General features: G+C 43.7%; 1 protein-coding gene across 1 annotated transcript; it reads right to left on the bottom strand.

The window, feature by feature from the left end:
* Positions 1-255: 255 nt before the first annotated feature.
* On the bottom strand, positions 256-11,259 carry LOC139052269 (uncharacterized). The gene is made up of 4 exons (XM_070529350.1): positions 10,669-11,259; positions 9,121-9,375; positions 6,007-6,267; positions 256-4,351 (listed from the first exon to the last, which is right to left on the bottom strand). Exons 1-4 carry the CDS (start codon positions 11,243-11,245, stop codon positions 3,675-3,677), a joined length of 1,770 nt encoding a protein of 589 aa, XP_070385451.1. The 5' UTR covers positions 11,246-11,259; the 3' UTR covers positions 256-3,674.
* Positions 11,260-11,376: the final 117 nt, after the last annotated feature.

The following is an 11,376-nucleotide window of genomic DNA, read 5'->3' as shown; positions in this document are numbered from 1 at the left end:
AATATGGTATGTGGCATTTGGAATGCGAAGGAGAAGATGCTCGGCAGTGCTGCTGGGACTGCGAAAAGACGTTGGCTACGAGGTTAAACTTTTTGAGGTTTGTCTTTTCACCATCGTTGCCTCTGTTATTGCTGAAGCGTCCCCTAACGACAGTGATGAGGACGACACAGAAAACGACAGCACGGGCGATTCAGGCCCAACAGTGGCAGAAGATGTACATTACGTCAGCCTCATGCGAGTGTTTGCTGAGCTTAAAGGAGTTTGATGCTGCTGTCGTCGCTGCTAGGCTGCCGCGGCATCAAACGAATATAACAGACTTTTGTCGTGCAAAATGGATAATACTGCATGTTTTTTGCCCTTTTATTGCACTCTCTCCGAGTTCCATTTTTGACAGGTAAGTGAGCAATCTCACACTATTTCAGTTTAGCAGTACTACCGTTTAATACATACTTTTTCCAAGCTCCGGCCAACTACGATTTAACAAGGTTTCACTGTACATGTAAATTTAACATTCTCATGTACAGATACTGAGACCTACAAATGCAGGTAACATAAAAGTTAAATATTTAAATTGGCTAGTTGGTTCATGTTTCCAACACAATGTGCTTCTATAATGGGACAGGAAAAACAAGTGTACTAACATATGTGCAGTGTTTGTAATACCGTAATTACTGGTCGTACTTCTAAAAAGAAAATGAAGTACGGAAGCAAGGGGTCGGCTTAGATTTGAGTCGGTGGTTTGGCCACAACTGCCACATACCTATCGCCACCTCACCGTCACAGACTTGTAGCAACATATGCGTGCGCCATAGTGTTTTCTGGAAGCGATCGTTCAGAGCAGGTTGTCCAAATTTTTTTCAAGTGTTGCACTGTAGCCTCGTGCCAGCCACTGTGGTGGCACTGACCAAGTGGTGCCACTACACTACAGGCTAATGGCAAAAGGTCGTTTTACACATGGAGAAAACCTCCAACCTCCAAGTACAGCACGAGTTCGGCATGGACGAAAAGAACATGCTACGGTGGCGGAAATGGAACAAGCTTTCCAACTGCAGTGCAGCCCACATGGGTTTCACCGGACCACAGAGGAGTCAACACCATGAGGTGGAAGATACGGCGTATTCATTAGGGAACAGAGAGAAGCAGGAATGCACATAACGATGGGGATTATACAGGCAAAGGCAAGGGAGGTCACCAATGCTAGGGGTATATCACACAAACCAATTTCAAGCACAGCAAAGGCTGGGTAACGCGTTTCATGAAATGTTTCGGCTTCAGCCTCAGACAACTGGCTTTCGTGTGCCAGAAACTAGCTAGCGAATTCTGAGGAAAAGCTCATGGCATTCCAGTACTACGTCATCGAGAAATGGTTGCAAAAGAGCTACCAACTGGAGCAGATTGCAAACACTGACCAGACACCGGTGTTCTTCGACATGCCCATGGCATATACACAGTAAACGAAGAGTGAAAGAGATCAAGCTTAGGACAGCAGGTTATGGGAAGAAGTGAAAAAGAGCAATGCTGTGCTGTTTTGTCGATGGACGGACACAACACACTACTGGCCAAATAAAAGTTCCCCAGGAATGTTGTAGCGCACGTTCACGAGAAAAGTTCCATGAACAGCGCCACGATGGACTGGGTGAAGCCGATTTGAAGCAGCCTGCCCTACAGTGTCGGCGCTGCTGTCGTGGCCGTCACTGTCGCTATCCGATGCACGTTTGTGACGATCGCCTCATCAGTTAGAAGCATTTGGTTTCCAAATCTATAGCAGTGTGCCTTTTTTTCACCAGCAAAGTAGTGCATTGCTGATGAACAGCAGGCAGATCAGCCATCTTCCATTTCGGCAGCAACTCATACAAGGCTGAGAAACAACATGGCCAGGAATGGCTTCGATGCAACAAACAGAGACAAGTACGAGTGACTTAATCCATTAGCAGAACTGGGCAGAATGAGGACCATAGAATAAAGAACCAACAGTGAGGACCCAGCCATAGAGATGGCCCAGCGAGCAATCTGGGAGCAGTGCCGGCGGTGCAGTTGGCGTGGTCCATTTGCGTTTTGGAGAGTGGCGAGGCACAGAGCTATGGCCGCAGCCCATTCTTGTTCGGAGGGGTGGAAGGGCGACGGGAGAGATGCGCGAGGCTGGTGTGAATCTCCCATGGAGGGAAGCGCACGGCGGCAGTTGCAGTGGCGGGCAAGCATGGAGCGGCTAGCATTTCACTTTTTTTCTTTTCAAGGATTTCAGATTCCGTTACCTTTCAGCACGGACATTCAGCAGCCAGAATTCATCGTTATAACCGATAATGCGGCATGGGGCCACTGTAGAAAGCAGGTTATTTCCCCATACAAAACATACAAAAGTTGACAGTGTAGCAGTATTTTGTTGTGCTAACCGATATCTTTATAAGTGGGTTCAACTGTAGTGTCACCCTCAATTGCACACTGATTGGCTGGTTGAGAAAAATCGGATGAGCTGATTGGCTGTTTGAGCATTACGTCACATGAAGACAATGGTATCACCATTGCAGAATAGATGCCCTGGCTTGCAGTGGCATGGGATGAAATTCTAGCTGAAATGATTACCAGATCTCATTCCGAAAATGCTGCATTTCTAACACGCTGGACTGAAGTGAGGACGATGCTCTTTGGGAAGTGAGCAAAGAGGAGGACAGCGATGTTGTGGATGACAAGTGAACTTAGGACGTGCCTATGGTATGCACACTTATATAATAAAAATCATGCTTTTCTGTCAATAAAAAGGCCTTTTTTTAATTCGGCTTGCATTTGAGGTAAGTTTTCTTTGTTTTTTTACAATAAAGGGCGGTTTAGATTTGAGTAAATACGGTAAGCTTAGACTGCCAGTCTCTTCTTCAATTTCTGCAAGGTTACAACTCTACTCTGGCTTCACATTGAGGGCAATGAGGAATGAAATGATCATGGATGTGAAGATCGGCACAGTTGCAAGGACATCAGCTAGCTTCGACACTATCCGGATTGATTGATTTAAGGGTAAGCAATCTGCATTACGAGCGCAGACTAATAGGATCATTCAGGAAGCCCAATCCTAGCTTCATTCTCCTAACATCGACATTGCCAAACATTCAGCAATGCAAGCTCGTCTCTGCTTTCGCAGAGTAAAGCCCAGTTTGAGGAATTTACTCCGACCAAACAGCTCAAAGAGCAGTATACAGCCACAGTAGAACACAGCAATGAAGGAACCAGTGCATATTCGGGGCACGTTGAATATACCCGAGTGGTAAAAATTAATCCAGAGTCCCTCACTACAGCGCACCTCATAATGAGATCATAGTTTTGGCATGTAACACCCCAGAAGTTAATTCGGATTATATGCAACTCTGCATCTGACTTGTCAAAGTAGGCGGCAGCGAGCGTTCTTGCAGATACCGAGCTTTCCACAATGCCACAAACACTGGTGGCCATATATGCAGCTTTTGTTTTATATAAGTTCAGGTTATTTTTTAACGCAGTTTCTCAGAAAAAACGTGCTAGTTAGATTTCCGTAAATACAGTGACGCAGAGACTTTTGTTTTTGTACTTCAGTTCAATCCCGTTCTACAATGTTGGGCAATGCACATACATACTGCTTGCTTTCAGCCTCAAAGTCTATAAACAAAGCCGGCATTGCAACAGAAGCAGGCTTTAAAACAACACAAGTGTCAACAGGTGAAAAAAAAACACTCTTTGATGTGAGGAGGAAAACCATCAGCATTTTCACCAATTCCCAGTTTCTGACAAAGCAAGAGAACCAAGCCAGAAATGCCGGCAATTACATGCAATATATGGGAAACTATAAAAAATTTCCCATCATGGCTTGCAACGACAGAACAGTCACTTTTCTTTGCTTTTCTATACTGCTGGCTGTGTATAATTGTGCCTTCAAAGCTCATTCTTGAATATTCCTCAATTACAGCACATGTTGTGTCCAAGAAATTTTGCACAGATTGCAGTTCCCGCTCGGACAACATAGCTGTAACTGGTGCTCCAAATAAGCATACATTATCAATTCGAGTCACTTTCTTAATAGGAACATTGCCAAGCAGTCTTTCGCAAAACCTCACCACATCATGCGGAAGAGAAAGCAAATGCAGCGCAAGCTCCAGCTCTCCTTCCAGAGTGACTCTCTCCAGTATTTGTGTCGGAGCTCCTTTTGCTGCCTTTACCATCTTTGTGAGCTTCCCATTCCCTGTTTCGAAGGGAAACGCTGAGTTTGCCCAAAGAGGACCCAGATGCTCCACGCTTGACGTCAGATGGCGAAGCTGGTGGACGTTATAAGTCATGAAGCGAGTCCCATAGAGGTTTGCAGCTCTGCACACAAATGATTCAAGCAGGTGACCTAGAAAAAATAATTGTTTCATGTAAGAGTATTGTTGAAAGAAAGCTTTGAGTAAGCTTGTCAATGCACGTGTAAATTATCACATCTCCAATACTTTCATCCACTTAACGTGTGTCTCTAACAAGGTTTAAATTAGAGCATCCCCATGTATCAAGAGTAAAACTTTACATAATGGGGGACACAGAACAAATACACTCTGACACAGCTTGAGCATGTATTATAGTGTCTGGGGATGTATCTACAATAGTCACATGATAACTGCAGTCCAATACTCAACTTGAGAAAACATCCACCCCTGTTGGCCGCTTCACTATCGTCCTTTCTCTGTCCCTTTTCATGAAATGTGCACAGATTGAGTGTTTTATCTTCCTGCATCGCATTTTGTTTTAGCATTCACAGAAAAAAAAAACAGAAAAGAAAACAATGCTGCCATGGTTGTCAATGAGAGTGAAATTGTAATGACTCAGACAGTCTAATTAAAGGCTTCATAAATTTCAGAAGCTATGGCTACCAGAAGAAACCAGCAGTGCACAAAATTAGGATAGTTTGTGTAGCACAGCTTCAGAAGTGCAGCAGTGGAACAAAACAAATGCAGTTCAGAGCACATAAAATGCAACCTATTGTAGTGCAGGACCAGATATAAGTCTTTTCTGACTCTTGTTTACCCTCCTATAGAAGTTAGAGTGTGTGCACAATGCTCCCACATCAGTGCGACCTCAAATATCAGACAAAACACATCTGCCAGAAAATTGTGCAAACGAGGCTGCGGGAGCACTTTTTTACTGGGTGCACAGCTGGGTACAGGGACATCGAGGGGAATATGCAGAGTGAATGAACGATCAGAAATGCACCTGCCACAGTGGTATATAGCATGCTGTATAAGTCATGAAAGAAAAGTAGTGTCAGGAGAAAAGCTTTGCACTAGAGGATGCATTTGTTTTACAAGACTCGATCCAGGGACAGGCACTTTTAGGGCCTTTCACTCTGCTATTTGAGTGAATCAGAAAGCTATATTGCAGAACAAGGTTGAATTCCCTGACAAATCCAAGCCTTTGCCATAATCAGTGTCGCTTTGGGCTTGCTGATTACTTCAGCCTGCAAGTATAGTGGTTAGCTAAGATGGAAAATGACCACCTAGCAAGCTTCCACAGAATTGATTGGCTAAGGCACGTACTATGTGATGCTTTGTGATGCGCAAAAGGTTGTGTAGGGGCAGAGTAGTCTCTGCGCCTCTGCTCTAACCAAAGGTGTGCACATTGTTGCTCTTTGGCTTTTCAGTTTGTGTACAGTAAGTATGTAATGTGTATACTAACATAACATTCGCATCATAAGATTACCCTAAACAATGCTCTCGAAAATTTCGATTTTCGTTTACCTATTCCTAATAACGACACACCTAACTTTGGTCTGAAGCAGACTTGTGACCAAATGGCCATGCAGTATTTTTTTGCCGAGATTAAAAGCTTTTACTCTTGCACACACGTTTAGAGCAAATGCACTTAACAGCTGTCGCTGGGGGCTGCAGGTTTGATGAAGGACCAGCTAATGACTATGACAAGGGAACACTGGCAGCAGGAGAATGCTAATAACAGGCTGAGTAGTAAATACTCTTAAAAATAGAAGCAAGATAGTCTAAATGCGAGTAAACAATTTACCTGCACATTGAAGATCAGTTGGTGAAATTTCACTCTTGAGCAGAGTGAAAATGGCTTCGGCCAGCATTGACATGTGCCTCCAGAACCGCGGTGGCAGCACTCCGAGTACTGTTGGCAGAGAGTAGTAGAGCAGCCAGTTCTTCCACTCGCTCGCCTTCCAGAAGCACCTGTCTGCCAAGGACCGTGGCAGCCGTGTGAAGCAGTGGGGTGGGCAAATACTCAGGAGACGTTTATCCAGCTTGGCTATAGTTGAAGGAGCACCTGCACAAAAATAAGCCGTAGTTACTACCACAAATTCCACCTATGCCATGAAGAGGATGTTTGCCTCACCTGTTACAATACTTGCAATGGTTGGGAATAGTGCAATCATATGCCCAGTTTCTCAAGTACCAAGACTAGATGTTAACCATGTCTTAGTAATAGCCTAGTTTTCACGCAATGCCATGTGGACACAAACACATAAATATACAGACTCCACATAGTATGGTAGCTGTGGCAAGGCCACAAATATTTATAGCAATCCAAGCATTAGGCATTATTAAAACAACATTTATTAGTGCTTGGTGCATTATAGCCAATGTTGGCTGCTGTGATATGAAACCTATACTATCAATTTTCTTAATGCACACAGAAGCACATTGCCTTTACAGTTATATGACATCCAGAGGCTTGCAGTGATGCCTGACACCGGCAAAAGATGCAGAGAGCGAGTGGGACTATGCTAATTCAGGGACAACCAAATTAGGAAGGCACACTCAGCTTAGACAAAGACACTCCCTCACCAGAACAGGAATTGACCTCTCTGGTACAGTATTTGGCCACCCCCTCCCCTTATGATTCCTACAAATAACCCATGGGTCTCAGTCCCCAGCAGCTACGAAGCACCTAACCAATGCGGTGGTCAACGCAGCAGAGGCTGCTAAACATCTCTGGGTCTGGGCAGGCCGCCAATGGAAAATGACCCTGTCAACCTTTCACAGCCGGACTCTGTCTAGTGAGGCTAGCTTAGTAGGACTCTTTGAGGAACTGCCACATATTGTTTGGGATATCATCGGCCTTAGTGAGACTAGAACTGGTGACGCTTATACATTGCTGAATAACGGCCATGTCCTCTGCTATAGAGGTCTCCCAGATAAGAAGCAATATGGGGTAGGATTCCTAATCCATAAGGTCATGGCGGGCAACATTGATGAATTCTACAGCATTAATGAGAGGGTTGCAGTACAAGCCTATGCTCCAACATCCAGTCACGATGATGATGAAGTAGATCGGTTTTATGAAGATGAATTAGCGATGAGAAAAGTGCAAACTCTGTATACTGCAGTAATGGGTAACTTCAATGCAAAAATGGGGAAAAAGCAGGCTGGGGAACAGGCAATTGGAAACTATGGCATTGGTTCTAGGAACGCTAGAGGACAGATGCTGGCAGAATTCACAGAAAGGAATAAGCTTCGAATAATGAACACCTTTTTCAGGAAGCGTAGCAATAAAAAGTGAACCTGGGAAAGCCGTAATAGTGAAACAAGAAGTGAGATTGATTTCATACTGTCTGCCGATCCCAGCATAGTGCAGGATGTAGAAGTGATAGGTAGAATAAAGTGCTGTGGCCATGGGTTAGAAAGGGCTAGGATTCACCTCAATTTGATGAGAGAAAGAGCCAAATTGGTCAAGAAGAAACAGGTCAACCTAGAGGCAGTAAGGGTACAAGCAGACAAATTCAGGCTGGTACTTGCAAACAAATATGCAGCCTTAGAACAGAGAGACGCTGACATAGAGGTAATGAATGAAACCGTAACTAGGCTGGCTTCAGAGGCAGCAATTGAAGTGGGAGGCAAGGCACCAAGGAAACCAGTAGGCAAGCTCTCCCAAGTAACAAAGAACCTAATAAAGAAACGACAAAGAATGAAAGTGTCGAATTAAAGAGATAAGGTAGAATTCACGGAACTGTGAAAACTGATCAAGGCGAAAATAAGTGATAGTCTTAACTATAACATGAGAAAGACTGAAGAAGCCGTAAAAAATGGACACAGCCTGAAATGAGTGAGCAGGAAAGTTGGCATAGGACAAACCAAGATGTATGCACTAAAAGATGAGCAGGGTAATACCATCAGCAATCTTGAAGGTATAGTAAAGGCAGTGGAAGAATTCTGTACTGACCCGTACAGTGCCCAGAGGACTCGGGAGAACTCCATTCAAAACAGTAAAGAACAGAATACAGAAACTCCTATAACTCGCGATGAGCTGAGAAGGGCCTTACAAGACGTGAAACAAGCAAGAGAGCGCAGCAGGGGAAGATAGAATAACAGTCGATTTAATCAAAGATGGAGGAGACACAATGCTTGGAAAACTGGCGGCTCTTTATACAAGGTGACTATCGACTGCAAGGGTCCCAGAAAATTGGAAGAATGCAAGCATTATACTAATCGACAAAAACGGAGACGTTAATGATGATGAACATGCAGACGCTGGTAATACTGCAATGACGTGTTCTAGTTTCTTTAAGCCACATGCTTACCATAGGTCTTAGAACATGCAAGTCACAGAATATCACGTGAAATCAAAAAAAGTACTAACAAAAATTTTGGATTGTGTCTTTTCTGTTGAAATAACTAGCCGACAACTCAGCAATCAGCTGTTTTATAACTAGTTCAACCCAGCTCGGCCAAATCTGTCAATTTCGGTTACGTGTACTTCTTACATAAAGGCATTCCTACTGTAGTCTGTAAACATTTCCTTTTCAGTGCTATTTCCAGGCAGGTATCCACACTGGACCGATTGCAAGTTTTAGTGGGATATTTTTTACAATGCTCGGCACTCCCCAGTATACAGGAATGGTTGATTGCCCCTTCTTTTTTTTCTCCAATTTAGAGCATGGCAAGCGCATTGCATTACATTAGTATTCTGACTTGTGCGCAAGATATGTAATATTTCTAAAAAAAAAAGTAATGTTTGTATGTGTATAACATCAGTACCAGCTAAATCATGGATGTTATCAGGCATACTCTTGTCACATGCACTGCAAGAGCAAATTGTTATTTCCCTTCAAAATTGACTTATCTGAACAAAATATAGAATTCAATTACTCCACTTTAACAAGTGAGCACAGGTACATACCGATGTAGAACGGCTCCTGGCAGTTTGCACTGTCCAGCCAAAACTCGGTAAGCTGCCTTGTCACTCCAAGCAGCACACAGTGCATGTAGTCAACTGCCTGGCTCAACACTGGATTGAACAAATTAAGGTTTATCAGGGGCGATGGACCCTTGATGCCATTCACTGGCATATTCAGCTCAAGGGCAAGCTTCATGTCTCTCAGGACCCCTTCTTCTGTTCTCAGTGCAAAGTCCGTTTGGATGTAACGAGGAGTACCTACAATGAAGGAAATGCCCATAAATTTTTTTACATACACCTAAAAATACAAATATTTATAGGAAATCCCATAATGTTTATTACTAGTGTGCTCATAGTGACATATTGGTGCTCTGTAGGGTACAACGTAGTAGGTTGCCTGACATTTACATTAATGCGATGCAGCACCTTATGCATCTCATGGCCCTTCACAAGTTAAACAGTAACAGGTGGTGACATGAAAGCTATGATGTCAACTGCAAGCAATTCAGTACTTTCAACAAATATGTGCACAGAAATGTGAAGCATATGTTCTTTTTATTCTAGCAAGAATCTGCATCAATATAGAATGCTTGCAGGAAAGTGCCAGCCAATTTGTTCATCGTGTGCTTGTCTCCATCGTGCCTTTCCGTCCTTTGTATGCTGTCGCGCCGGGCACATTATGGATTAACAACTAGCCCAGCCTAACACCTTGCTTCAGTAGATTTCAAGTTCATCACGTTGCACTGCACCAAGAACAGCCTGAACAAAACGATTTTAGCATGCTCTAAGTCACCAAAAGGCCTCAGTGCAAACATGCCACTGACCTATATACAGCCCACTTGACATGACTTTGGTGAATCAGCGCACTTGGGAAAAAACACAAGTTCACATGAAAATGAATTATGAAGACATACACATGCACTGACGTATGTCCAAATGTCCAGAAGCAGTCCTTTTTTTCCAAGTGCACTGCTTCACCAAAATCATGGGTACCCAAATAGCCCATCAGTACCTATAAAGTAAGCCCGAATAGATCGGTTTAATCACTACACTAAATGCTACTGCCTCTGTACTGTGCTACCTTTTGTTACAAGCTATTGCCCACAGTGTAAATCGACAATGCAGCACTGTGTCCCCCCACTATAAAGTTGTTACATAGCAGTTGCACTTCAAATAGGGTGAACGCCGGAGCAGAGAGAACTTACACACCACTCCTCTATGGATGCTGTAAAACACAACATAATGCAGAGCATGCACCGCACTGTCAAAACATGGACAGAACTTACGCATTCCATAAACTAGCTTAAGAAGAAAACCCATTGCAAGGAAGTCACAAGTATGCTTAGAAGGTATCATCACACAAAGTAAAACATTATAGAAGCCAACGTGAAAACAACTTTGATCTGCAATGTTTGAGTCTAAGACTAGTTATTGTGGCAAGACATTTTCCAACACATCCTTATGACAAAATGGCGTATAGGCACTCAACTAGCGGGCACATCGGAATCAGAGAGAGCTAATAATTCATGAGCAATGTGAAAAACGCCATACCTTCGATTTGCTCTGCACAGGTCAGGCACCAGCAGCAGCCGAACCTTCCATTGAACTGTGTCTGGTTTGTCACTGCTGCACGGGCTGGTGCATCAACTGAACAGCAGATGGAATGAACTTTTGATCTAACCGTTTCTGTTCCATGCTGCCACACAACAGTTCCAACAGCCTGCAATGCTTCCACAAATTTTTCCATAAACACCATCATGTCTGGATGTTTGTGGCCAAACCACAATCCAGCCAGAACAGGGCTTTGGCGGCGCACACCTGGCGGTAGTTCATTTATAGTGAACTGGATGGGCCACACAGACGCTTTCGACGATTTATAAACAGGGCTTCCGTCAGTGTTGAATGTGAGCGTCAAGTCCTTGTGGGATATCTTGCCACTCTGTCTAAGACTCTTGTATATGGCACCACTGGTGATGTCACTCACTGAATCGCATTGCAATCCTTGCTCTATTTTTTCCATTTGGGCGAACAGAAGGTCCTTAAACTTTGCTATTGACTGACCAATTTGCTGCTTGATGTTCAAGATGCTGAAAAAGCAACCTGCGTTATTCAATAGCGAGACTTTCATATCTGCTTGGCAGGCTTGACAGCGCATTGTCTCTGAACTTAGCTGCTCTAGTTGACTTCCGCAAATGTTGCAGTAGTAATGGCGATTCACGGCCGTATGCATCGTTGGATTCCACAACTTCCTGAGTAGAT

The sequence above is a fragment of the Dermacentor albipictus genome, unplaced genomic scaffold (genome assembly GCF_038994185.2).
Source record: "Dermacentor albipictus isolate Rhodes 1998 colony unplaced genomic scaffold, USDA_Dalb.pri_finalv2 scaffold_21, whole genome shotgun sequence".
In the NCBI taxonomy this organism is placed as follows: Eukaryota; Metazoa; Arthropoda; class Arachnida; order Ixodida; family Ixodidae; genus Dermacentor; species Dermacentor albipictus.
The sequence above is the reverse complement of the archived record's forward strand: the minus strand, read 5'-3'. Positions and strand labels throughout refer to the sequence as shown.

Coding starts and splice junctions, on each gene's coding strand:
- LOC139052269 (XM_070529350.1), bottom strand. CDS start 11,245: ATGAAAGTCTCGCTATTGAATAACGCAGGTTGCTTTTTCAGCATCTTG. Junction 9,376..10,668: donor CTGTGCAGAGCAAATCGAAG/GTATGGCGTTTT, acceptor CCTTCATTGTAG/GTACTCCTCGTTACATCCAA. Junction 4,352..6,006: donor AACTGATCTTCAATGTGCAG/GTAAATTGTTTA, acceptor TATTTTTTCTAG/GTCACCTGCTTGAATCATTT.